The 25,569-nt window shown below is 36.0% G+C and overlaps 1 protein-coding gene across 1 annotated transcript in view; it reads left to right on the plus strand.

The window, feature by feature from the left end:
• Window positions 1–25,569, plus strand: part of LOC7475694 (uncharacterized) — a 41,611-nt gene that overhangs the window by 6,680 nt on the left and 9,362 nt on the right. The window contains exons 10-51 of the mRNA XM_024596624.2: window positions 76–246; window positions 979–1,071; window positions 1,180–1,504; window positions 1,600–1,704; window positions 1,780–1,875; window positions 2,580–2,647; window positions 3,982–4,102; window positions 4,177–4,383; window positions 4,490–4,693; window positions 4,812–4,921; window positions 6,032–6,128; window positions 6,240–6,338; window positions 7,525–7,689; window positions 7,770–7,844; window positions 7,924–8,379; window positions 8,465–8,812; window positions 8,904–9,035; window positions 9,323–9,436; window positions 9,515–9,699; window positions 9,788–9,896; window positions 10,152–10,295; window positions 10,450–10,740; window positions 11,515–12,165; window positions 12,268–12,456; window positions 13,455–13,558; window positions 14,112–14,398; window positions 14,485–14,569; window positions 14,663–15,001; window positions 15,387–15,743; window positions 16,012–16,501; window positions 17,493–17,656; window positions 18,610–18,772; window positions 18,860–19,129; window positions 19,857–20,051; window positions 21,220–21,262; window positions 21,450–21,574; window positions 21,680–22,186; window positions 22,675–23,445; window positions 23,580–23,653; window positions 23,732–24,083; window positions 24,161–24,259; window positions 24,331–24,486. Coding sequence (XP_024452392.1) covers window positions 76–246; window positions 979–1,071; window positions 1,180–1,504; window positions 1,600–1,704; window positions 1,780–1,875; window positions 2,580–2,647; window positions 3,982–4,102; window positions 4,177–4,383; window positions 4,490–4,693; window positions 4,812–4,921; window positions 6,032–6,128; window positions 6,240–6,338; window positions 7,525–7,689; window positions 7,770–7,844; window positions 7,924–8,379; window positions 8,465–8,812; window positions 8,904–9,035; window positions 9,323–9,436; window positions 9,515–9,699; window positions 9,788–9,896; window positions 10,152–10,295; window positions 10,450–10,740; window positions 11,515–12,165; window positions 12,268–12,456; window positions 13,455–13,558; window positions 14,112–14,398; window positions 14,485–14,569; window positions 14,663–15,001; window positions 15,387–15,743; window positions 16,012–16,501; window positions 17,493–17,656; window positions 18,610–18,772; window positions 18,860–19,129; window positions 19,857–20,051; window positions 21,220–21,262; window positions 21,450–21,574; window positions 21,680–22,186; window positions 22,675–23,445; window positions 23,580–23,653; window positions 23,732–24,083; window positions 24,161–24,259; window positions 24,331–24,486 — 9,136 coding nt within the window. The remainder of the gene's footprint in view (window positions 1–75; window positions 247–978; window positions 1,072–1,179; window positions 1,505–1,599; window positions 1,705–1,779; window positions 1,876–2,579; window positions 2,648–3,981; window positions 4,103–4,176; window positions 4,384–4,489; window positions 4,694–4,811; window positions 4,922–6,031; window positions 6,129–6,239; window positions 6,339–7,524; window positions 7,690–7,769; window positions 7,845–7,923; window positions 8,380–8,464; window positions 8,813–8,903; window positions 9,036–9,322; window positions 9,437–9,514; window positions 9,700–9,787; window positions 9,897–10,151; window positions 10,296–10,449; window positions 10,741–11,514; window positions 12,166–12,267; window positions 12,457–13,454; window positions 13,559–14,111; window positions 14,399–14,484; window positions 14,570–14,662; window positions 15,002–15,386; window positions 15,744–16,011; window positions 16,502–17,492; window positions 17,657–18,609; window positions 18,773–18,859; window positions 19,130–19,856; window positions 20,052–21,219; window positions 21,263–21,449; window positions 21,575–21,679; window positions 22,187–22,674; window positions 23,446–23,579; window positions 23,654–23,731; window positions 24,084–24,160; window positions 24,260–24,330; window positions 24,487–25,569) is intronic.

Genomic DNA, 25,569 nt, shown 5'->3' on the forward strand with positions numbered 1-25,569 from the left:
TTCATTGATATCATTGGTGTAACATTGCATGTGTTTTTATCACTGCTTTTGCTAAGGACATAATCTTTCTGGCAGTGGGAAATTATCCTGGGAGCAAGTACTGAGATATGCAGGCTTACGCAAGAGATACATCTCTCTATACGCTTCTCTGCTTAAATCTGATCCCAGTCATGAAATTGTTGATGACAACGAAGAAATCGAGGAACTTGATCGTGAACTTGATATTGAACTCATTTTGCAGTGGAGGTATGATAATTATGGTGTTATATGACAGTTACCCTTTAGCTGTGCTTTCTAAGCAAAATAAGTTTTGGTTTTTATTGAGAACTGGCTTAATATCATCCTTGTATGTTGTTGCTGCATTTTTATTCTGTTTTTTCATTTTCCATATTAAATTACATATACTTCCATCAAATCAAGCGCTTTTCCTTCCCTTTCAAATCATTCTCATCCTAAGCTATCTGGTCTAATACCTCTAGCACGAGTACTATGTCATCTACCAGAACCAGAACTCGAACCCGTGCAGATTGAACTCGAACCCGTGCAGATTATTTTAACTTTTATGATTGCAGTTCTAGTTGCATGCAAGTACAGATGTATCCATGATGTTTGAATTCCAATTGTTGCTTTCAGGTTCACAAGGCTACTTTGTCTTTTCTATTATGAGAGCATGACTTATTTTGTGCAGCTTTAGTAAGTGTCAAGTGAATTTTATACTCAATGTCTTATGACAGGAGAGAAGATTGTATAAAAAATGAGATAGAAATACAAGTATACATTCTTATTTGCAAATATTTCTATGCAGCTTCTCTTTTCCATTCCTTGTCCATACATGGTAGCTGCATGGATACATACATGCACGACCTTACAGCTTTATAGTTGCTTATAATCATACTAAAAATATTTTTACAATCTGTGGTATATTCCTGGGTGCTGATCTAGCAAGCTCTCATCTTGAATTATTTTGATGTTGTGCAGGATGTTGGCTCACAAATATGTGAAGCAGTCGATGGAGTCAGATCGTTACTCAAGGAAACAGAAACCCAAGACATCATGGTGGTCATTTGGATGGTAAACTGTTTTTGAGAATAGATCTCATGATATTTGTTTCCATTTTTTGTATGTGGCAACGCCATACATCTAATGTTATCTGTCTGCAATCTGCATATGCATTTTCAGGAACAATAAATCTGACAAAGATGAGAGTGAACAATTTCATTTCAGCGAGGAGGACTGGGAACAATTAAACAAATTGATAGGTTACAGGGAAGGCGAAAATGAGCAGTCTGTGATAATTAATGAGAAGGCAGATACTCTTAATATGTCTTTGGAAGTGCACATGAAACATAATGCTTCAAAGCTTGTTGATGGGGCCCGGGAATATATTGCTGAATTATCATGTGAGGATCTTGATTGCTCCATAAAGCTTTATCCAGAGACAAAAGTTTTTGACTTGAAATTGGGGTCATATCAATTATCATCGCCAAATGGTCTCCTTGCTGAGGTTGGATTTTATCTTTATGTGATTGAAGCTAGAATACTTTTGTTCCTTGGCATGAGTAGGACTCTATTTTTTTTTTGTTGTATTCCTCCATGCAGAGTGCAACTGCTTCTGGTTCTCTAGTTGGTGTCTTCTACTACAAGCCTTTTGATGCCAAGGTGGATTGGAGCATGGCTGTGAAAGCTGCTCCATGCTACATGACTGTATGCTGCTATTCTCTAATTCCCTAAGATTATCCTTAAGACTTGTGCTTGTTTACTGATTATTTTTTTTTCCAGTATCTGAAGGATTCCATTGATGGGATTATCAATTTTTTTGAAAGTAGTAATGCTGTCAGTCAGACTATTGCATTAGAAACAGCAGCTGCTGTGCAGGTACCTTCTATTTAGGCATGTTCTTTGACTTTTGTTTGAGAAGCTAGCTTTAAGTGTTTGCCAAGTTTATTAGAATACTATAACGTGAGATAATCATGGTCAGTTATTGACTGGGAAGGTGCATAAACTGGCTGATAGTTGGAAGTGGTAAATTTAGCTGATTCTCTCGGGAGTAAGCAGTGCAAGAAATTCAAGAAAGAACTTCAATTGCTTAGAAGGTTCAGATTATAAATTAAATAAGCACGCATGCTTTACAAGATGTAATTTGATTTATTGCATGATTGTTCTCATAGAGTGGGACATATGGTGACCTGGATGATATTGCATCACCATGCACTTGATTAAATAAATTCAGCACCATGTGCTCCTAGTTTCGTGTACTTGTCTTATCTGGCACAATAAAACTTTCCAAATATAATCAATAATTAAAGATGAATTTTACCATTGTGTTCATTCACTGCACCACCACCTTTGTCACTTTTGCATCTGTCATAGCTGCAGTCAGAGTTTGTAGCTATCATGTATTCTGCTTTCCCTATTATGGCTTCACATAATTCTTGTGATTAGAGGTACTGGCCATTTTAGTACCAGGGTGGTCAACATCCATTTCACAACAGAGTTGTCTAAAGCTCAAAAGTTGATGATAGTAAAATTACATATAAACAAGAAAATCACATAATTCGTTCCTTTCCTTCGATAACTAGATGACATTTGATGGGGTTAAGCGCAGTGCTCAACAGCAAGTGAACAGGGCGTTGAAGGATCATGCGAGGTTCGATACTCTTCATTTCCTAAGTTCTTATAGTTGCCTTGCTCACCACTTTGAGCAAAGCATTATATTTAGCTGTGAAACATGTGATGTTATCTTGCATGCAATATGTGTCATGTGTCAAATATCTCCACCCGTGGTTGGTTTTTATAACTGTGGCTAGATAAATAATTGTCCCTCCACTTTGCTTCTCAAGTTGCCTGTTACACAATTGATGGATGTTCAGTAGCTTCTCATTGTAATAACGTGGTGAAGTAGAACATATATATCGCCATGAGAAGCTGATGGATTATTTTGGAGAGTTCTATCTGTACTGACTATCTACAATTATATCTACAATTATTAAGAGGGTGTTTGGTATCATTGTGTTGTCTTTTTTCAGAAGGAAAACTCACAGCACGTTTGACATCAGTTTTCTTTTCTAAATTTGACTCAAGGAGCAAAACACTGATCCTGTTTAAGATAAAGTGGTTTTTAACTTTTTTTTTTAATGTTTCCCCCTCCAATCTGTCTCCTTTGCTGACCCAAGTCTAAAAATTATCAAAATTCTATATCCATCCACAAAGTCACACCACCACAGATCCACCGCCACCACCATTGCCACATCAAAGGCCACTTCCATGCCTGCAAAACGGCCAGCACCACCAACAGCTGATCATTGAAACTAAAATCCCCCATTAAAAAACACCTGCACTGAGATCCTGAATCAAAAACTCATCTCCTTAACAAAATCTTTCGGAAGCTACCCACCCACCAAATCCGGTCTCCAGCACCGCCATATTGTAAACCCTGTGCCCTTGAAATAGCAGGCTGCTTCTAATCTAAAAGATAAAGTTCTTTTCTTTTCTTGGTCTTTTTTTTTCTGTTCTTTTTTAAGTTAAAAGGAGATGGTGTTGTTGTTCACCAGCGTTATTGATTGTGGTGTCAGATTGAGAAGGGATGCTGTGGTTTGTTCAACAAGTAGAATATTGTTAGGGAGGCTATGGTAGGGATGGGTTCTCATCTTGGCAAGTTGTGGGTGGTTTAAGTCACAAGTACGTCAATAAAATTTGAAATTAGGGGTGGAACTAGAATTTTACATGGAGATATGAGAGAATATAAGAGTAAGCTTGAAAGAAAAACCAAGAGGGGGCCATATAGAAAATAAGTCACTTTCAGAGGCATACTAAACACCTTAAATGAAATAAACTTTAAATCTAAGGGTGAAATTAGGCTTCTCTGAACTATAGCGTAGGCCTGCTCTAATTTTACTTGCACACTGCTAGATACCTAGAGTGTAATGTTTCAATCATATTTAACTGATACAAAGATGACATCTAGCATTTAAATGATGATAGGTTTCTGTTGGACCTGGATATTGCTGCTCCAAAGATTACAATTCCTACTGAGTTTTACCCCGACAACATCCATTCAACAAAACTTTTGCTAGACTTGGGAAATTTGGTCATTCGCTCAGAGGTGAAATCACAAACTTAACCTTAACTTTTTGGATGACCAGCTAAACTTTACATGGAGTTGCCCCATGTTTGCAGGATGACTATGAAAGGAGATTATCCGAGGACCAGAATATGTATTTGCAATTTGATTTGGTTTTAAGTGATGTTTGTGCTTTTTTGGTTGATGGTGACTACCGCTGGAGCCAAACAGCATCACAAGGTTCTGCTAGTTCTGTCCGCTCAGAAGGTGTTAGTTTCTTGCCTGTTATTGATAGGTGCGGGGTAATCTTAACATTCCAACAGGTAAAAAAATCTGCACATTTCACCTTAAATTGGACATCCTATGTGTATGCATGAGAAAGAGATTCCATGGAACTTCAAATTGGAACTAATAACTTTTGGTATCTAGATTCGATTAGAGAACCCATCATATCCTTCTACAAGACTTTCTGTACGGGTGCCATCATTAGGGTTTCACTTTTCTCCTGCTCGGTATCATCGATTGATGCGAGTGGCAAAGATCTTTCAGGAGGAAGGTAGTGAGAATTCTGATCTTCTTCGTCCTTGGAATCAATCAGACTTTGAGGGGTGGTTGTCTCTTCTTATTCGAAAGGTTTTTCTCTCTCCCACCTCATGGTTTTGTCTCATGGATATGCGGGGGCCTCTTATCATATATGCATGCATGCATACATACATAGAGAGAGAGTTAGTTTTCTTTTCTTTTGTGACAGGGCATGGGAAATAGGGAAGCTGTATGGCAGCGGCGATATATTTGCTTAGTTGGTCCTTTTCTGTATGTACTAGAAAACCTGGACTCAAAATCTTACAAGCACTATCTCAGGTTCGAACACCATTCATGTCTATTTATGCTATAATTTCTTAAGACCAATATTTACCCATTTATTTTCTGAGATAAAGTGTTTCTGTTTTGGCATACTCATGGTACTTTGTCGTTGTTTGTGTTATTTTGGACTGATGCCTCTTTTTTTTCATAGTTTTATTAAGATGAACTTTTTATGTTGAAAGATTTATTTCTCTTTAGTTGCTGCTGAAGAGTACAAAGCATTTATTCTATTAGAAAACTGATATGGAAAAATGAACATCGGTATGAGTATGAAGTTGACTGAAATATGTGCTTGATCATTTTGGCAACAGTGCAGGATAGTACGGTTGTAAGAAATTGTATCAATGTGAAATCACATAGGCAAATTGTGTGCTTGCGTGTAGATATTTTAATTTTTAGTAATAGAGGGTATTGGCAATTTTAGTTGATCAAATTATCCTGGATTCTTCAAACTTCTAGTCCAAAGGCAGCAGAGTACTTGAATCAAAATTCTGATGCATGGGCTATCTTTTGGCTCAAATTGAGAGCAATTTAGGGTATCTTGATGTTGAAAACTAGCATAAACCCAAATTGCACATTGAGAAAGTGTATATGGCTGCTCTTTGTTTTCCTTGTTTCTTAAGAGGAAAAAAGTGTGCAACTGTGAAATTCAATGCTAGGATGTTATATAATTTGATAATAATCATCAAAGAACTATCCCAAACCAAAAGCTTAAGATGTTAGGTGAAGGCTCCAAGAAGAAAATTAACTCACTAACATAATTTCTCAAGTGAAAGCCATTTGAGTTAGAAACTTGCACGTCCACACTATTTTTGTTGATTTACTATTTTTGTTGATTTATTTTATTTTGAAGAGAATGAGGGTGATAACATCTAAATCCAAAATCATAAGCTGTTAGATGAAGCCAAGGAATGATTTTATATTAACTCACTAACAATAATGATGAATAGAAAATAAGTATTATGTGGCACACAACTTTAGTTTGGGATATATGTGATTGTTTCTTCTTAAGAAGAAAAAAGTATTAAAAGTTTATTATTTATTTTAAATTTATTTATTTGGAATTTGTTCTCTCTTTATTAATTTTAAATATTATGACTGTTGTAGCTTACGAGGAAAACAGGTATATCATCTTCCAGCAGAGTTGCTTGGTGGTGTGGAGCATGTCTTGACTATTTGTGATGCTGCACGCCCCCTGAGCAAGGTTGTTGTTATGTCTTCATAATTTAATGACCTTACAATTAATCTGCATTACCTCTTTGCGCTCGGAAGTAATTCTTGATGACATTTTATTCTTGTCATCACTTGTCTGTAGGTTGTGGAAGATGCGAATGCACTGATATTACTATGTGATTCTGATGATTCACAGAGAAATTGGCAAAGTCGCTTGCAGGGGGCTATATATTCTGCTTCAGTAAATCCTTAATTTAGCTCAATCCATCACATTTGATCCTGTCCTTTTCTTTTTCTGTCTTAAAAATTTTATATCTAAGAATTACTTTTGACCTTAAAACTTTGCATACTCAATATTCTTTAGCGGTGGGATGATCAGAAGGCTGGGCAGTTTATGGGTTTTTGCTGACTCCTACCCCCCTTCTTGGGGGTGGGTGGGGGGGTTGGAGAGAAGATTAATTGATTTTTGTTTTGTTAAAGAATTATGATTCTTAAATTGTTAAGAAGTGATTGGTTTTTAATTTTGGTCAAGGTAGTTGATTTTCTATTCCATGCTGCTCTTCCCTTAACAAGCACCCATTTGGTTTAAGTTATTTCTGCTGATATTTAGATTCATGTAAAAAACTAGCAGATTATTAATGATTGCAAAAATATTTTTAGCAAAAAGAAATCATGTGTCAAACCAAATCATTTTTATTTTAAGAAAATGATACAAAGAACATTGATTTATTTCACCCTTGAGGCTTGCTCTAAACTGGACAAGTGTCCAGTTTTCTCAAAGAGGTGCTTATATTGTTCGCATGTACCCAGTATCTATTCATATTTAGCATTGATTTTTGGTCTCTTTAATTTTTTGTATTCAGTTTGTTATTAATGTTTTAGTTTTCCAATTTTGTGATTTGGACAGTATAAAGTAATCTAATCACAATGGGTTTTTGTATAGTTTCATCTAAACTAATACGCATAAAAATAGTTTCTTGGCGATAATTAAACTCTAATTATTGAAGATCATAGGGAGGACTTTGATGTTGATTAGAACATTTACAATCTTTATTTGGGGGAATGTATCAATGCCATGGTGAACTTCAAACCTGAACCTTTTGAGTTCCCCCAAAATATTTACCAGAAATAAAATCTGTTGCATAACTGGAAGTATAGTTTAATACCATCAAACTCTTCTGAAACTGCAAGGATGATTGCTAAATTGATTTAGATGTCTTGTGTGTGTATTTAAGAAGCTTAAATGTCTCCTTCCTGTTCTTTATAAGCTCCAATAGGTCGTTTCACTTACCTTTCGTGGCTATTTTTGGCCTTAGAGTTTCATCTGTCTCAGTTTTCTTTTGTCTACCGCACTGAAGATTTTGCTTATCAGATATATGCTTACATGGAACAGTGAGAGGGATTCTTACCAATGGATTTATTCACAGGGTTCTGCACCTATTACTACTCTTTCTGAAACTTCGTCAGATCCAGAGGACTCAGAAACTGAACTTAATGACAGTGGTGAAGCAAGTAATATATTGAAGATGGAGCGTATATTTATAACAGGTGCTCTTGATGAGCTAAAGATCTGCTTCAATTACAATCGTCAGGTAAGCCTGGATTAGTTATGTCATGGGATTCCTTGTCAATGGAGCCGCTGAGAAATCTGATACATGTGCTATTTTTCTAGCGTGACCTGAGTTTTGTTAATGTGCTTCTTGCTGAAGAGAATCACTTGTTTGAATTTCGAGCAATAGGTGGCCAGGTACAAATAATGCTGTGATGATTATATTTATGGATGTTTTATGCTTCTCTCTTTTGAGGGTTTATATTTTTGAACGCAGGTTGAACTTTCAATTAGAGAGAATGATATGTTCATTGGCACTGTTCTTAAATCTTTAGAGATTGAAGATTTAGTTTGCTGTAATGGTGTTTCTCAGCCTTGTTTCCTTGCAAGATCATTTGTTCAAAGTTCAGATGTGCACTTATCCTTTGATGATACTGGGAACCAGACTTTTGACAACAATAATTCAACTCCAAGTGAAGGAGAAGACAAGTTCTACGAGGCACCAGAAAATTTGGTCAACTCTGATTATCCAAGTCCTCAAAATTCGCTTTCATCTGAATACTCATCATTCAAGCCTCCTAGTTTTAGTCGTGTTGCTGGCTTACTCCCTGGTGATGTTGTTCAAGCTAGGATGGACGATATCGAAATAATGAATACCATGGATAGTTTTGTGAAAGCTCAAATAGTCATCTATGATCAAAACTCTTCTTTATACAAAAACATCGACACGCAGGTGGCCAATTTTCTTTCAGTTGTCTGTTCTCATTACCTCTAGTTTATAGTGAATTGACTGACTGTCCCATAAATTATTGTTTCAGGTCACAGTGAGCCTGGCTACATTGTCATTTTTCTGCCGTAGACCCACAATTCTTGCAATCATGGAATTTGTCAATGCCATTAATGTTGAGGATGAAAAATGTGAAACTTTTAGTGACAATTCACCATCAGCAATGGTAAAACATGACAGTTCTGGAGATGACATTGTCGATGATCAAGATTTAACAACAATTGAGAAGCCTGCTGTTAAGGGTTTGCTAGGGAAGGGAAAATCCCGGATCATTTTCAATTTGATATTAAAAATGGACCGTGCTCAGATTTTGTTAATGCATGAAAATGAAACTAAGTTTGCTACTTTGTCACAAGATAATCTGCTTACTGATATCAAGGTTGTTCTCCCCTTCTCTGTGTTATTCATGTTTCTTTTTCTAAGATTTAAATTCTGTTCTCTAATTTCTTTTATGTTTCTTTTGTGATAAGGTTTTCCCAAGCTCTTTCAGTATAAAGGCAGCCCTGGGAAATCTAAGAATTAGTGATGATAGTCTTCCCGGTGGTCATGCATATTTCTGGATCTGTGATATGAGAAATTACGGGGGCAGTTCATTTGTTGAGGTACTTAGCACTCTTTTCTGTTTTTCTTCTCCTCTTCGCAAGACCTTTTCTTATTTTTTTAATTTTGAGGTTATAAATTGCATACAATGTAAAAAAATCTTAAAAAATTCTGAGAAAGGGCTGTATAAAACGAATTTTGTTGGGCTTCTTTACTACTTCTATATTAATCTTTCAATCTAATGCCATTTTGTACTGCATTTTTTTTATGTTTTCTACAATCTGGTATCCTCTCTGCTGCATTTTGTTTATGTTGCGCTTTTTAAAATCTCTCACATGTAATTGTGCAGTTAGTTTTTACATCATTCAGTGCTGATGATGAAGACTATGAAGGTTATGAATATAGCCTTTTTGGGCAGCTTTCAGAAGTGCGCATTGTTTATTTGAATCGCTTTATTCAGGAGGTAAATTGATTCCAAGTAATATCTCAACCATTATTCTGTCTTATTCTGTTTCTCACGCATCTCCAAAACCATATCTAGGTTGTGAGTTACTTTATGGGTCTCATTCCCAACAATTCAAAAAATTTTGTCAAATTAAAAGATCAAGTAACAAATTCTGAGAAGTGGTTCACAACCAGTGAGATTGAAGGATCACCAGCTCTGAAGTTGGATCTTTCACTCAGGAAACCTATAATATTGATGCCTCGAAGAACAGATAGTCCTGAGTAAGTTTGCAGCTAGGCTTAGTGAATAATTATATTTTACTTTGATTGCTGACATATCCTATTAATCTTTTGAAATTTCTTGGGGCAGTTACTTGAAACTTGATGTGGTTCACATAACCATTCAGAACACTTTTCAATGGCTTGGTGGCAGCAAAGGGGAGTTGCATGCTGTTCATTTAGAAATATTAACAATTAAGGTGAGCATTATAGCAGGACAAGATTTGATGAGTAGGCTTCTTTAATTAGTGATCCAAGTGAAAAAGTTTATGCTTAGCTCTTTCCTTTTGACCTATTGTAGTATAAATTAATCAAAAGGTTTGTTGTGACTATCAAATTTTCCCATGCCCATAAGTTTTCTTGTGATTTGAGTTATTGATTTCTGTCAAGTACCAGAACCATATGGTATTCTATCTTGTGGACCAGTTTATTCATTTTGTTCTTATGACTTCTAGGTGGAGGACATCAATTTAAATGTTGGCAGTGGAACAGAATTAGGTGAAAGCATAATCCAAGATGTAAATGGGGTTTCTATTCTCATTCGTAGGTCACTTCGAGACCTGTTGCATCAAATACCAATTACAGAAGCTGCAATCAAGGTATTGAATTGTGTTCTGTGGGGTTGGTATCTCCACTTTTATTTTCTTAATTACTATTAATCTGTTACTTTCTCTGTGATATTCTTTTTGTTTCCATTGTTTAATTTATGCGCGGACACTGAAGTGCATACTTGTATCTAATATTGTTTTTAAGATGGAGGAGTTAAAAGCAGCTCTGACAAGCAGGGATTACCAGATTATCACTGAATGTGCAACGTCAAATATTTCCGAGACTCCACACACTGTGCCCCCACTGAACCATGACTCTGTAGCATCTTCTGCTGATGTTGTAAAACCTATTGCTCTTCAGGATCCAAGTGGTGTTGAAGCTGAGACACGGAATGGGGAAGCCTGGATTTCTTTGAAAGTTTCTGTTGCGATCAATCTAGTTGAATTGTGCTTATATGCTGGGGTTGCCAGAGATGCATCGCTGGCCACCATAAAGGTAATGTTTCATTTAATTACATATGCTCTCTCACAAATTTCTTCATACAGTTATCTCCCTTTTGATCTTGACTAGTAGCTCATGGATAGTCTCTGCTTAAAATCATTATGGTGCATGCAACTCTTTTTCCAATCTCCTTTTTTGTACCCATCATGGAATCAAATGACTTTGGTATCATGTGTTATGGTTGCAATTTAAAAATTATATCTGCAAGAGCTTTAAGTTACAATAGTGGGCAGCAGCTGTGGTCATGTTTGTTGTAGCCTTGGATGATCTTTCAATTGCTTAGTCTTTTTTTCTTAAGAGTCTTTTAGCTTATGCATATATTATGGCCACTTGCTAAAGTTTGTTTGCATCAAAATTAACATTACACTTAATTTAATTACAGAATGTGTTTTTCATTTCCAGTGAAGTTGTCTAAAATTCGTATACTAAAGAGAATATGGTATTTGTTGACGATTATGCCCATGATGGCTGCAACTTTTATGGGATGCCTTGATATCTTGGGACACCAGTTTAAATCCTCGTGCCCATGTACCCTATCATCTTATTCAGCAATTATTATTTGCCTTAAAAATTACCATGATCTCCCCCCCCCCCTCTCTCCCTCTAATTGCAGCAATTCAACCTAAGATGAAGTAAAACTACTGCCGCCTTAATTTTCATCTTTGTTTTGACAGGTTCATGGTCCAACATTCCTCATCCTGCTTATTTTCATTTCTTGCAGTGTTATGTAGTGTTCTATAGTTAATTTTCTAGCCTGGTTCCATGCAGGTTAGTGGTGCTTGGCTCCTCTACAAGTCTAATAACGCAGGGGAAGGTTTTCTCTCAGCAACACTTAAAGGCTTCACTGTGATTGATGATCGTGAGGGAACCGAAGAAGAGTTTAGGCTGGCGGTAGGAATGCCTGAGAAGATTGGTTATAGTCTCCTTCACTTGTCATCTGATGATGAAAACCAGCATATATCTGATTTAAATGTGACGAAACAAGATGAGATCAAACCAGTCCCTACAATGCTCATATTTGATGCAAAATTTGGTCAATACTCAACATTTATTTCTCTCTGTGTCCAACGCCCACAACTGCTCGTTGCACTTGATTTTCTTCTGGCTGTTGCTGAGTTTTTTGTTCCAACAGTAGGTGATATGCTGTCAAATGAGGAAAGTAGAACCCCCATGCACGAGGTTGATGCAGTTGTTCTGGATCAGCCAATTTATCAGCAATCCTCTGCTGAAATCTCTCTCTCTCCATTGAGACCTTTAATTGTTGATGATGAAAGATTTGATCATTTCACTTATGATGGTAAAGGTGGAATATTGCATTTAAAAGATAGACAGGGAGCTAATCTCTCTGCACCCAGCAAGGAGGCTATTATATATGTTGGAAGTGGGAAAGAGTTGCAGTTTAAAAATGTTGTGATCAAGGTTCCACCTTCTTCTCTCATGTTTATGTTCATGCGTAATGTGTGTTTCTGAACAAGTGTACCTTCCCAGGTGGTGACCTTTTTTGTATATTTGTTGATGCAGAATGGGAAATATTTGGATTCTTGTATTTTTTTGGGAAGTGATAGTGGCTATTCTGTCTCAAGGAATGATCAGGTCCAATTGGAGGGACAGGATGATGCTCCTCTCACTGAATCTTCAAGAAGTATTAATGATCAACCATCTGAAGACACTCTGGTTGACAGATCCACTGAGTTTATTATTGAGTTACAGGTTAAATTTGGTTTTATTTTCTCTTTTCAATTTTTTTTAAAAATGTCATGTACTTTTTTTTGTACCGAGATTAAAGATTGAATATAAAAACAACAAACTACAAACTATTTTAAGGAGGCTAACAAATGGATGCCAAGCAAATGGCATTAAAACTCAACTCAACTCATCTAAGCTTGAATTCCGAACTAGGGGCTCAATGGATTAGCTGCTTCTATTTAGTTCTGTTATGGGTTAACATCTATCAAAGGTTGTTATAACATTACATCATTGTTTATCACTTGAGCGCATGTTGTTTTGGTTTACTTTCCACCTACTCTGTCTTGATCCTTTAATTTGATCACTCTTTCTCATTGGTTCACTTATAGGCTGATGTCAGATATGGCCAGACCATCTTACTTGACCATCCCTTAAAATTTTCAATTAGTGCCACCTCCACCTTCTCATAGCTTTAAGTATATGATCCTACATATTCTCCTTCTAGTTTGAGTCTTGGATTTGAAGATAGGTTTGATTTCATTTTTTACTTTGTTATTGGGTGTTTCATATATCCTCTAAGTACTTGATCAAAGCTCCACTTACCTTCTTTAAATTAACTTCTTATTAACCAAAGTTCAATAAATTATGAAGATGGTCACTGATTCTGGGGGACAGCCCGACAGAAGATAATCACATGTGCACACACACACCTGACTGGGTTAAAAGGCAGCTGGGGTGGCTGCTTCCATTGCAAACTCCAAAGCTTTATTGTTCTGAACTTAAATTTATTTCAGAGCTCATGCAAACAAACCTTATAAAAAAATTTGCACTAGTCTTTAAAACCCCTCAAAGAACCTTTGTCACTCTGCTTAGATCAGTTTTTTTTTTTTTTTTTGAGTTTATTTAATCTCTTAATGCTGTTGTAACCAGCATGGTACCTCAATGCCAGCTGGAGGCAGATGTGTCATATAGCACTGTTGTGCACATTATAGTGATATTTTGTATCTAATGCTTCTTTGCAGGCCATTAGCCCGGAGCTTACCTTTTATAATACATCAAAAGATGTAGGGGTGCCATCAAATCTCTCCAACAAACTTTTGCATGCACAATTAGATGCATTTGCCAGGTGTGTTGAACATGAGCTGATTATTACCTTTTCATTTGTTGATTGCTACAAAATCTTTCAAGGTCTTCATAAAATTAATGTAGCAGAAACTCTGTGTATTTTGGTTATGATGCTTATTCAGTATGTTCAGGCCTTGAGGATAGGCAGGCCCCCAGTGTGGGCTTACAATCGAAGAAAGTATGTTCAAGCAATATTCAGTATTTTTATTATGATTCTTATTATTGTATGTGATGGTAGTAAGTCTCTGCTGCTTTGCCATGTACTGTATTTCATTAACTTCTATATATATTTATTCGTCATTTTCAAGAATTTGTTGGTCTTTATGTATTTCTCATGCTATTGTTGTGTGATTGTTTTTGAATCATTCTCTTGCTCTATGTTATGAGTTGTTTCATTTATTCATGGAATGAAGAAAATGGAACCACTATCGACCCTTTTCTATAGCTACAGTTTCCTTTTGTATTGAAGTATGGAAGGTAACTTTGTAGATGTTGGTGAAAATACATATGAACTGATAGAATGATAACATTCGTGGTACTTTGGCTTCTATCAGGCTTGTTTTGAAGGGCAATACGATTGAAATGACAGCAAATGTACTTGGTTTGATGATGGAGAGTAATGGAATTACAATCCTGGAACCTTTTGACACCTCAGTTAAATATTCAAATGCTTCTGGGAAGACCAATATACATCTATCTGTTTCAGATATATTCATGAACTTTACATTCAGCATCTTGAGACTGTTTTTAGCTGTTGAAGAGGACATTTTATCATTTCTGAGGATGACGTCAAAGAAAACAATACCCTGTTCTCAGTTCGACAAAGTTGGAACAATTACAAGTACATGCTAAACTAGTCTATGTCTGGAAAGATATGAAATTTTTTGAGCCATTGAATTATCACCTGATTATTATTGTACTGTGTAGATCCATATACTGATCAGATATATGCCTTCTGGAGACCTTGCGCACCACCTGGTTATGCAATTCTTGGTGACTATTTGACACCATTGTCAGTGGAACCTCTTTTTAACATTTTCATTTTCTGAGATCACTCTTTTAGTTCTTTGCCTTGAATATTGTACGACTGGTTTCCACATGACAGGGACAAGCCGCCTACAAAAGGAGTTGTCGCTGTGAATACTAACTTTGCAAGAGTCAAAAGACCCATATCTTTCAAACTAATCTGGCCACCTTTAGCTTCTGAAGAAATTTCTGGTCAAGATGTGGCCAATTCTAGCTTCTTACTAGATAGTTTCCTTACCAAGGAAGGCAACTACTGTTCTATTTGGTTTCCTGAAGCACCCAAAGGTTATGTTGCGTTGGGTTGTGTAGTGTCCCCTGGAAGAACACAACCCCCTCTATCTGCTGCTTTCTGCATCTCGGCTTCTCTAGTTTCTTCTTGTTCCCTCAGGGATTGTATTACCATCAATTCTGTCAATTCGTAAGTGTGATTTTTTGTAATTAACTTGTGACATAATTTACATTCAGATCAATGCATGTAGAAACCAACATGCCCATAGATAGATGACTGCACACATACACATAAATACATAAACGGGCAGGAAACTCAAGTCTTTGATGTCCAACTCCTTGGATCATATTATGTTATAATGACCATATATACTAACATTTCACTTCCTGATAGGACAGTTGGAAGGACACACACAATTACACATGCAATACTTTGTTAGTTGGTTTAATTGTCTTGCCCCATGTTTGGTATAATAACCTCATGTTCATGATTGGTGGTTGTTATTTCTTAATCAAATTTATTCTGTGATTAATTTCTTAATGGGTTGAGTTCTAATTTTGTGCTTAAATTTCAGATACCAGTCAACTTTAGCCTTTTGGCGTGTGGACAATTCTGTTGGTACTTTCTTGCCAGCAGATCCTGTGACTCTCAGTTTAATAGGTAGAGCATATGAATTGCGTGATGTAAAATTTGGGTTTCTAGAATCTTCTTCAGCATCCAGTGGCTCAGATGTACAAGCTTCTCCTTCCGGTAACGTTGACATACAACCTGAAAATTCGACAACTGTAAACTCTGGCCGGGGTTTTGAAGTTGTTGCCAGTTTTCAGTTGATATGGTGGAACCAGGGTTCGAGCTCAAGGAATAAACTATCTATATGGCGTCCGGTAGTCCCCCATGGCATGGTATATTTTGGTGATATTGCTGTTACAGGGTATGTGCTCTAACTGTGGTTCTCTTACAGATGTGTGCTTGGTAATGTGATGTAGACTGTTTTTCAAAAGTATTTTTCAACTGAAAATGTATCAAAATGATTTTTTTTTACACAAGCACATGAAAACAATCGAAAAGCACCTAGAAAAGCACAAATTTAATTTTTTCAGATAAAAAACAATTTGAAAAGCAGGACCAACCACAAAAACAAACACTAACCTTTTGTTAAAGGTAAAAATGTTAAACCTCCTTGCTCATTTGGAAATTAGGTATGAGCCTCCAAATACCTGCATTGTCCTTCATGATACTGAGGATGGAGTGCTTTTCAAAGCACCTCTGAGTTTCCAGCCTGTTGGACAGATTAAGAAACAGAGGGGAATGGACAGTATTTCTTTCTGGATGCCTCAAGCTCCCCCGGGCTTTGTTTCCTTAGGTTCTATTGCATGTAAAGGCCCACCAAAGCAATTTGATTTCAGTAAATTAAGATGCATGCGGAGCGATATGGTTACTCAGGATCGGTTCTTGGAGGAAAGCCTATGGGATACTTCTGATGCCAGGTATACAAAAGAATCATTTAGCATATGGTCAGTTGGTAACGAATTGGGTACCTTTCTTGTCCGCAGTGGTTTAAAAAAACCACCAAGAAGGTTTGCTCTGAAGTTGGCAGATCCCAATTTACCAAGCGGTTCAGATGATACTGTCATAGATGCTGAAGTTAGAACGTTTTCTGCAGCCATTTTTGACGACTATGGTGGTTTGGTGAGAAATATCCTCTATATAGCTTCCTTTGAATTATCAATAAATCAAAGCCTATTTGAAATATTTGTCAGTTAAAAGTAGTGTACTGAACTTAATGATGTGAATCATGACTCTGAATTTGTTTCCGGTAGAAACAAGTCTCATTTAGGATATTTTCCTATTAGTTCTGACTAATTTTGGCATTCTTCCATTCATTTGTCAAGCTTTTGAACTCATAAAGTGGCTCTCTTTAAAAATAATGAAACAAGTATCCAAACCAAAAATAAAAGGATCATTTTATATTTGCTTACCATAGCCATTATGCCTTTTATTGGCCTTGAAGATTTGCTTGGTTGCTTGGATTTGCTTGCTTGGCTTTGCTTAAATGTTGTCAACTGTGGAAGTACCACTATTGGAACCCTAAATCTTATTTTAAGAAAGTTTATGGAAAATGATCTATTGTACTCTGTTCCTCTAGTGACCAAAAATCTCCAAAAATCGAATAGATAAAAATATAAATATTTGAAAATTTTGCATAAAAGAAGTTTCATGTCTAACTTCTTCCTTTAGGACTCCAGATGGTTCTTGGAAAGAATGGGGGATGCAGGTGATTGAATATCAATTCTCTTTTAATTAGCATGACAGCTTTTGAGTATTGTCCTTTTCCTTTGCACTCCTGATGATTAGAATGGAGGACCTTATTTCTTCGATAGTGTATATGCAAATAACAGATTCTCCAAAATGCTAGTGCCTTTATTGTTCTGTTTTACTCTGTTCATCCCATGAGGGTTTCAATACCAATAGAAAATGTTATTTATAAACCTCATGTCTTGAGGCCTATTACTCAGCAAGTGTGGTCGCTAATGCAATCATCTATAAAAGTGGCCGTCTTGTCAAGTGTTGAATCTATTCTAGTCTATTCTTTTCTAAACCTGTTGATTTGATTCCTCTGGAATATATATTGTGAAGCTTCAGCAAAATGGTCTTACTGATTCTATTGTGGAATTCACAGATGGTTCCATTGTTCAATGCACATTTAACTGGAATAGGTTTCAGCTTGCATGGAAGAGCTGACTACTTGAATTCTACTGCCAGTTTCTCTCTGGTTGCCAGATCATATAATGATAAGTATGAATCGTGGGAGCCCCTTGTTGAGTCAGTAGATGGATATCTTAGGTAATTCTAATATCTCAATTGAATTAAAATTTGATTTTTTTTGTCTTGTGTGGACAGATATCGTAACTTGATACCAAGCATTGCTAGTTCAAAGGGACTTTATGTTCCTGTGAGTCACTACAAACCATGTTTTTGCTTCACAAATGTGCAATGCTATCAGATGGCATTCAGTTCTTTTTCTTGGGATAAGCTAAATGCTCTTATTTCTTTCTGAACAGCATTGGTCATGTTGTGGAAGATGCTAAGCTGTTTAGTACTATTTAGGGAGCAGTTATCATATAATGTCTGGGAAATAGCAACCTCCATGCATGCATGGTTTAATATTTGAACTATGATGGGACATTAAAATAGACTCTAATATGGCACTTTTCAGTGTAGTTCTTAATAACTGTTGTTTGGATAGCATTCACGACAAACAATTTTACTGTGGTATTTTAGTAAAATGATCCATTGACATGCCTTAAACATCCATTGTAGGTAGAAATTTCCAGAAAATATATGAAAGTCTTGGGGGAGGCTCACTTACCTTAGCTTGCTTCTGAAATGAAAACCTACTTTTGGTGATGGTGGAAGCATTGACTTTTTATTTTCATCATGCTTTAGAAGTTTGGAAGTTAGTTGTCCTGATATTTTTTTTTAAATTTTTTTGTGATCTTAAAGGTCCTATTAAGACAATTACTTCTCTAGAAGAGTGGTGCCTGAAACATTTTCCTCAGTAATCTGAACTGGCTAATGTACTTCTTTACGTGTTATGAGAGCATATCAATGTAACAGATTAGTTTGGTCATCCCAACCTATTGTTTTTGGAGACGAAAAACCTAATATAATTTTGCACTGAGTGTATGTTATATATTTGTTTGGTTTTTGCTAGTTCCTTTGATTCTTTGTTTGGCTTTTGATCTTAATGCAGTAATTTTATTTCCAATTGATGGCTGATTTGTAGTTACTTTCAGGTACCAATATGATCTTAATGCCCCAGGGGCAGCATCTCAGCTACGCTTGACAACATCCAGGGATCTAAACATAAATGTTTCAGTATCTAATGCTAATATGATTATCCAAGCTTATGCGAGCTGGAGCAACCTTAGCCATGCCGATGAATATCATAAAAAAAGAGTAACTTCTTCCTCTTCTCTCTCTTGTGTCTGCTAGCTTTTACTGTATAAATTAACACATCACCTAATGAATTCTCTTGTTAAATAGGAAGCAGTTTCTCCAACACATGGTCTGAGATCTGTCATTGATGTCCATCAAAGGAGAAACTATTATATAATTCCACAAAATAAACTTGGTCAAGATATTTTTATTCGAGCAGCTGAAAATGCAGGCTTCTCGAATGTGTTAAGAATGCCATCTGGGGACATGACGCCTGTGAAAGTTCCTGTTTCAAAAAATATGATGGAATCTCACTTGAAAGGAAAACTTAGCACAAAAGATAGAACAATGGTGACAGTTGCTATAGTGGATGCAGAGGTACAATTATTTTCTTTCATATCATAGAGGAAAAATCTTACTTGTTCCCAGTGACATGGTCTGATTTTCGGAGACTACTTGACTTCATTTCATGTGAAACTGTTTTAACTAATGGTGATGCTATGGAGTAAATTAACCTTCTTGATTTTCATGTGATTTTCTATTTTGATTATCCATTCTCCTTGATAAGATTGCTAGCTTGGTTTATAATAGGGTAGCATTTAATAGGACTGCTTCTAAAGATCCAACTTGTAGTTTACAGACTTTGCACATTGTGTGATTTGTGCATGCTGGATTTGACCATCACATAGTTTTCCTTTTATGCTCTCTAGGAACCAAGTAAATTGCCATATTTACTCAAAGGATAAGATGAGAGGGCATATACGGTTCAAATTGTTTTCGTAGAGCTCTAGCATCCTCGATTGGGTTATGGAAGTTCTAGGAAATCTGCATTCATAAGTACAGAATCTATTTAGCTGGTGACAATCATTATTCTAAACAAACCATGTCAAAACATTTCTTTAAGGAATTGATTGAAATGCTGGTTAATATTGGCTTTGATTACCTGGAGTCTGTATTTAAATGTTTTGTGAATGAATCTGTTTATTCCGTTCATTTAACACCTCCCTGTGTAGAGGTGACTATGATCCTTTTGTTATACTGTGATTAATATTCTAAGTGTTTTCATGTATTTTAACCATCCAATTGTTTTAATGTTCTGATGTAGTTGCCAAGAGTTAGGGGGTTGACTTCTAATCTATACGTTGTAGCACTCCGTCTTACACCAAACCAAAACCTTGGTAGTGAATCATTGCTTCATCAACAAAGTGCACGTACAAGTGGAAGCATTTCAAACTTCTTGTCTGATGAGCAGCAATTGGTCAACTGGAGTGAAATATTTTTCTTTAAAGTTGATTCCCCGGTATGGAATATTACTTGTTTTCTTATTGAATTCCAGTTTGTAAATCTCTTTCCTGTCAACTATTGAAATTTGATGGATTCAGTGGAATATTTCTGTATCTTGGTTTAAACTCTTTTCAAAGACGATAATTCTGCCTTTCCTACCTCATGCAATTTTCCCGAGGAAGAAAAGATAATTGAACTCATTTTCTTTTTTCCCTTTTTGTTTTGTCGTATCCTTCAACATGTACCGCTCTATTCTTGTTGATCTTTTGAGGACATCCTATAAAATTGGATAGTCAGTCTTTGTAGTCTAACAACCATGTTAATGCGCACCTTTAAATGAGGACATGCTAATTATATTACCATACAGGTCAATCAAACTCGACAGGGTTTACAGCGCCACATGTTTTACCTTTTGTTATTTCCTCTACTAGTCACTAGGTTTTTTTGGTCTTGCAAATTCTCATCACTGTAATTTGAAAACTTGAATCAACACATAATTTATGTAATTCATGGTCAGGTGTTTGGAGTTTTGTTTTACAGGGCCATCTTAGCTTATAATTTTCGCTGTGTTGAGTTTTATTTTCTCATTGGTGGTGGTGGGGGTGGAGGTTTGGGGGGTAGTTCAATTGCATTAATTTCTTTTGTTCCTGTACCGCCACATATATGTTCATATTTCCATTTAATCCATTTTCATAATTGAACAACTTACCATTGATTGACATGGGTACACCATAGCCTTTACTTCTTTATTCAATTTGTATTGTTGTGTCCTGAATGTTATTGTGCTAATGGTCAATTGTTGGTCAAATCACCTATTTTCATGTGTGCTTTCTTCTCCTTGTTGTATTATTGTTTACTAAGTTACTCCTGGTAAGATAACCTTTGATTGGTTTATCAATTGCAACAGCTAATTCTTTCAGTTGGCATTCATAATATGGTTGTTGATGCGCGCATTTACATCTGAATTTGTTTCTATGTTCTCTTTGTAATGGATGTTGATGAAAGTCCTGAAAACTTCATGTGGTTGCAGATATTTTTTTTTTTTTTGGAGAGGTGTTTTTGTGACATGATGTTTAAATGTCTAGTTGATGTCCTTTTGGTGACAATTGCATTTATTCTGTATATTGTTCTTTCTCCCTTCTAGAAAGATGATATAATATATTCTCATTTCAAAACATGAACAGGACAAGTACTTGCTGGAGCTAATTGTGACTGATTTGGGAAAAGGTACATCTGTGTATTTTCGTATGATATTTATTCATCTTGTCTATTTCCCCATAGCTTTAAGGTCACTGTTCTGTTGGGAAAAATATTCAATTCCAATAATAGCATTTGCAGGTGACGGACTAAATAGATCTTGTAGCTGAATACACACTAGGCCTCTTCATTATTAACTTGCTCTTTGATTTCACAGGTGATACTGTTGGATTCTTTTCAGCTCCCTTGAATCAGATAGCTGGAAACATCAAAGAAAGCTCTTATCAGTTTGATTATCTGAATTACTTAACCTGGATTGATTTATCTTCATCCAATTCTATGGTGAATGCCGCCTTTCATATCTTAATATTTTCATTTCTTTTGTTGGTCTTGTGGAAATTATCGTAGGATCCTTAGTTAATTCTGATGCTAATGATATTGAAACAGACTATGACTCAAGGAGATGAACACACGAAGTCATCTGGGAGAATAAGATGTGCTGTACTCTTGTCACCCAGGTCTGAAGCCATGGACAAAGATGAAGTTTTTATTGGCAAAAGAAAATCTGGATTTATTCAGATTAGTCCTAGCATGGAAGGGCCTTGGACTACTGTGAGGCTACACTATGCTGCACCTGCTGCTTGTTGGCGGTTAGGAAATGACGTAATTGCCAGTGAAGTAAGTGTAAGGGATGGCAATATATATGTGAACATGAGGTCTCTTGTTTCGGTGCGTAACAACACAGATTTTATACTTGAGTTATGCCTTGTGCCCAAAACTTCAAAGGAAAACATCAGGAACATCAGGTCACTGAGTATTGCAAGCAAACCTGAAGGTTTACAGATTGATGGTAGCACAGTGCAGACAGATGAGATTTTTGAAACCGAAAACTACAACCCATCTCTTGGCTGGGTTGGCTACTCAAATTATTCAGATGGTGGAGATCACAATCAAGTGAGTGATGATGAATAGTTGTTTGTTTTCTGTGTGCCTCCTACATGTTTGTTTATGTATTTGATAAGTAATAGTGAATATTTATGTACCAACAAAGGGACCAAGGACTTGCCATTAAGGATATGGTAACAATTACAGAATTGACTTTTCATTTTGTGCGTGAAAAATAAATGATTCACAAAATCAGAAAATCGTTGTTGTTGACAAAAGATTACCAAGTATACCAATAATGTTAGGGCTTGAAAGAATACCTCAAACAATGTAAGCATAACTCTCTTCCAGGCACCATCAAGACATAACTTCAGTTACCTTGTAAAATATTGCGAAACAAATTGAATAATAGCTGAACTGAACTTTTATGTAATTTGGAAGTTCGAAAGCTTAAAACCCTTTCTGTTCTTGGACCTTCTGATTTTGTCATATTTAGCAAAGTTTGAATTACTGTCTTGATGCCATTATCTTACTTCTAATACCTGTTAATCACACAGGAAATCTCTAGAGTTGGATTACCATCAGGCTGGGAATGGACTGAGGATTGGCATTTGGATACCTTGTCCGTCAATGATGCTGATGGTTGGGTATATTCTCCAGATGTTGAGAGCCTTAAGTGGCCTGAGTCATCTAATCCTTTAGAATTTGCGAACCATGCAAGGCAAAGGAGATGGATTAGGACCAGGAAACAAATTTTGTATGATGTAAAGCAGGAAGTATCCGTTGGATCACTGAAGCCTGGAGATTCTATGCCTCTTCCTTTACCAGCCTTGACACAATCTGGTGTGTATATATTGCAATTAAAGCCTTCAAATGTTAGTACTCATGATGAATATTCATGGAGTTATATGGTGGATAAGCCTGGACAACCTGAGGGTTTTGGTGAGCCAAAAGATTCTGGAATATGTATATCATCTCTCACAGAGTCTGAAGAACTATTGTACTGCAGCCAGATAAGTGGTACCTCTTCAAAGGGTTCCCATAAATTGTGGTTTTGCGTAAGCATACAAGCCACAGAGATTGCAAAAGACATTCGTTGTGATCCTATCGAGGATTGGTGTCTTGTGGTCAAATCTCCATTAACTTTTAGCAATTGCCTTCCCTTGGCAGCTGAATACTCTGTACTCAATATGCAACCACGTGGTCATTTTGTAGCATGTGCTAGGGGAGTATTTTCTCCTGGAGAAACAGTGAAGGTTCACACTGCTGACATAAGAAAGCCTTTATTCCTTTCACTACTTCCACAAAAAGGATGGGTTCCGATGCATGTAAGATTTCCTACAAGCATATTAGTCTCGTTGACTTGTTGCTATATCACTGTCTTTGTTAGCATTGAATACTAATCACCTTTGATTTATTTTATTAATGTTTTTTCTGAAGTTTTCACCAATGTCTTGTACAGGAAGCTGTTCTTATATCTCATCCTAGTGGACTTCCATCAAAAACAATAAGCTTAAGAAGTTCAATTTCTGGAAGGTTCTGAAACATGCTGCATAATTTGTTTTACTAGAATGTCTTTGAAAAATATGTGCTTACAAATCAGATAATATGCAGGATTGTCCAACTCGTTCTTGATCACAATTATGACAAGGAACAACCACTGCTAGCAAAGATCATTAGAGTCTATGCTCCTTATTGGTTTTCAATCACCAGATGTCCTCCACTTAGATTTAGGCTTGTAGATCTAGCGGAGGAAAAAAATCCACGAAAAATTGCTCTTCCATTTATGTCCAAAAGGAGAGATCAAGAAATTCTCGGGGAAATAACTGAAGAGGAAATATATGAAGGTCATACAATTGCTTCGGCATTGAACTTTAATTTGCTGGGCCTATCAGCGTCTATCACTCGATCTGACCAGGAGCAGCACTTTGGCCCTGTTAAAGATCTTTCTCCCCTTGGTGATATGGTAATCAATTTGTTTTATCTATCAAGTTATCAATTTCTAATGTCCTTGTTATGATCTCACCTTTTTTGGGTTGTTAGGATGGCTCTCTGGATTTCTATGCTTACGATGCTGATGGTAACTGCATGTGGCTTTTTGTTTCTACAAAACCATGTCCTTACCAATCTGTCCCTACTAAGGTAATACATAATATACAGAATTTCAGAAATCTTCCCAACTATTTGTGTTAACTCATCGTTTTATTCTTTAGGTAATTTATGTTCGGCCATTCATGACCTTTACTAATAGAATTGGTCAAGACATGTTTATTAAGCTAAACAGTGAAGATGAACCAAAGGTTCTACGGGCATCTGATTCAAGAATTGCCTTTGCATACCGCAAAACCACTGAAACTGATAAAATCCAGGTTAGTGGATTGCCTTCAGAATTCTAACAGTTAATATTTATTGATTTCTGTGGAGATGAGGAATTTTACTTGTGGAGGAAATAGATATGATATCTCCTAATTGATAATTTTTCTACATGCACTGTTCTTTTCTTCATTTTATTTTTATTATGAAATGGTGTGCTTCAGAAGTTGAGAATGTCTCCTGAAAGGGTATTTAGTGTACGACTCTTCTAGATTCAACTAAACCAAAACCATTGAACCATTCAACTCAGTTTTTTTAGCGACTGAAAACAATGATCAAACTTTCTTTGTCATATTCACCCAAGGAGAAAATAGAATTTTTCTTGAATTGAGAAACATCATGCCTATTATCAGGTGTTCCTCAATTTCAAAAGAGTAAAGCCACTTTATCTGCAAGTCATTTCTTGAGTAAGTTCAAAAGGCTAATCTTGAACCATCAGAATTATGAGAAGGGTAGAATCAAAATTTGGGATGCATTATTGTTCCACTACTTGTCTCTCATCTTGGCATACTTCTTTAATGCAAATTTCATATTTAGTTTCTAATAACATGTTCTGAGGATCTATATATGTTGACATTGGTTGTTTATGGAGCTTAACCAGAAGCATGATTTTTCCATGTTTGTATGATTGTAGTATGTTTATCATTTATCATTTGATTTAATCGCAATTGTGGTGCATGTACTTTGTCAAAATTTCTATTTGAATTCCTATAGTTTTTCTAGCTGAGTGTCTTAATTTATGAAAAATGATCAATCAAGTGCATTGCCAAATCAGTGATCAATATTTTGTAAACAAATGCACATAATTTATTGTTATTTTAAATGTACAAGAATTCAAATAGAAAATAAAATGCAAGTAGGGATACCTAGAAGAAATTTTGATAAGTATGTAGTTTTTGTAGAAATTTTTTTATTCTACCCTTCTCATTCCATGGATTTATTGTTGCTGAATTAGTGAAAAATTGGCCTAACTGTACTGTTAATAATATTATATTGCAGCACCATATCATTTTAAGTTATTCAGTTAGATTTTTTATATTTAAATTGGTAAATCCCTTTCATTGATTTGATTGGTATTT

Source organism: Populus trichocarpa, chromosome 1 (genome assembly GCF_000002775.5).
Source record: "Populus trichocarpa isolate Nisqually-1 chromosome 1, P.trichocarpa_v4.1, whole genome shotgun sequence".
NCBI lineage: Eukaryota > Viridiplantae > Streptophyta > Magnoliopsida > Malpighiales > Salicaceae > Populus > Populus trichocarpa.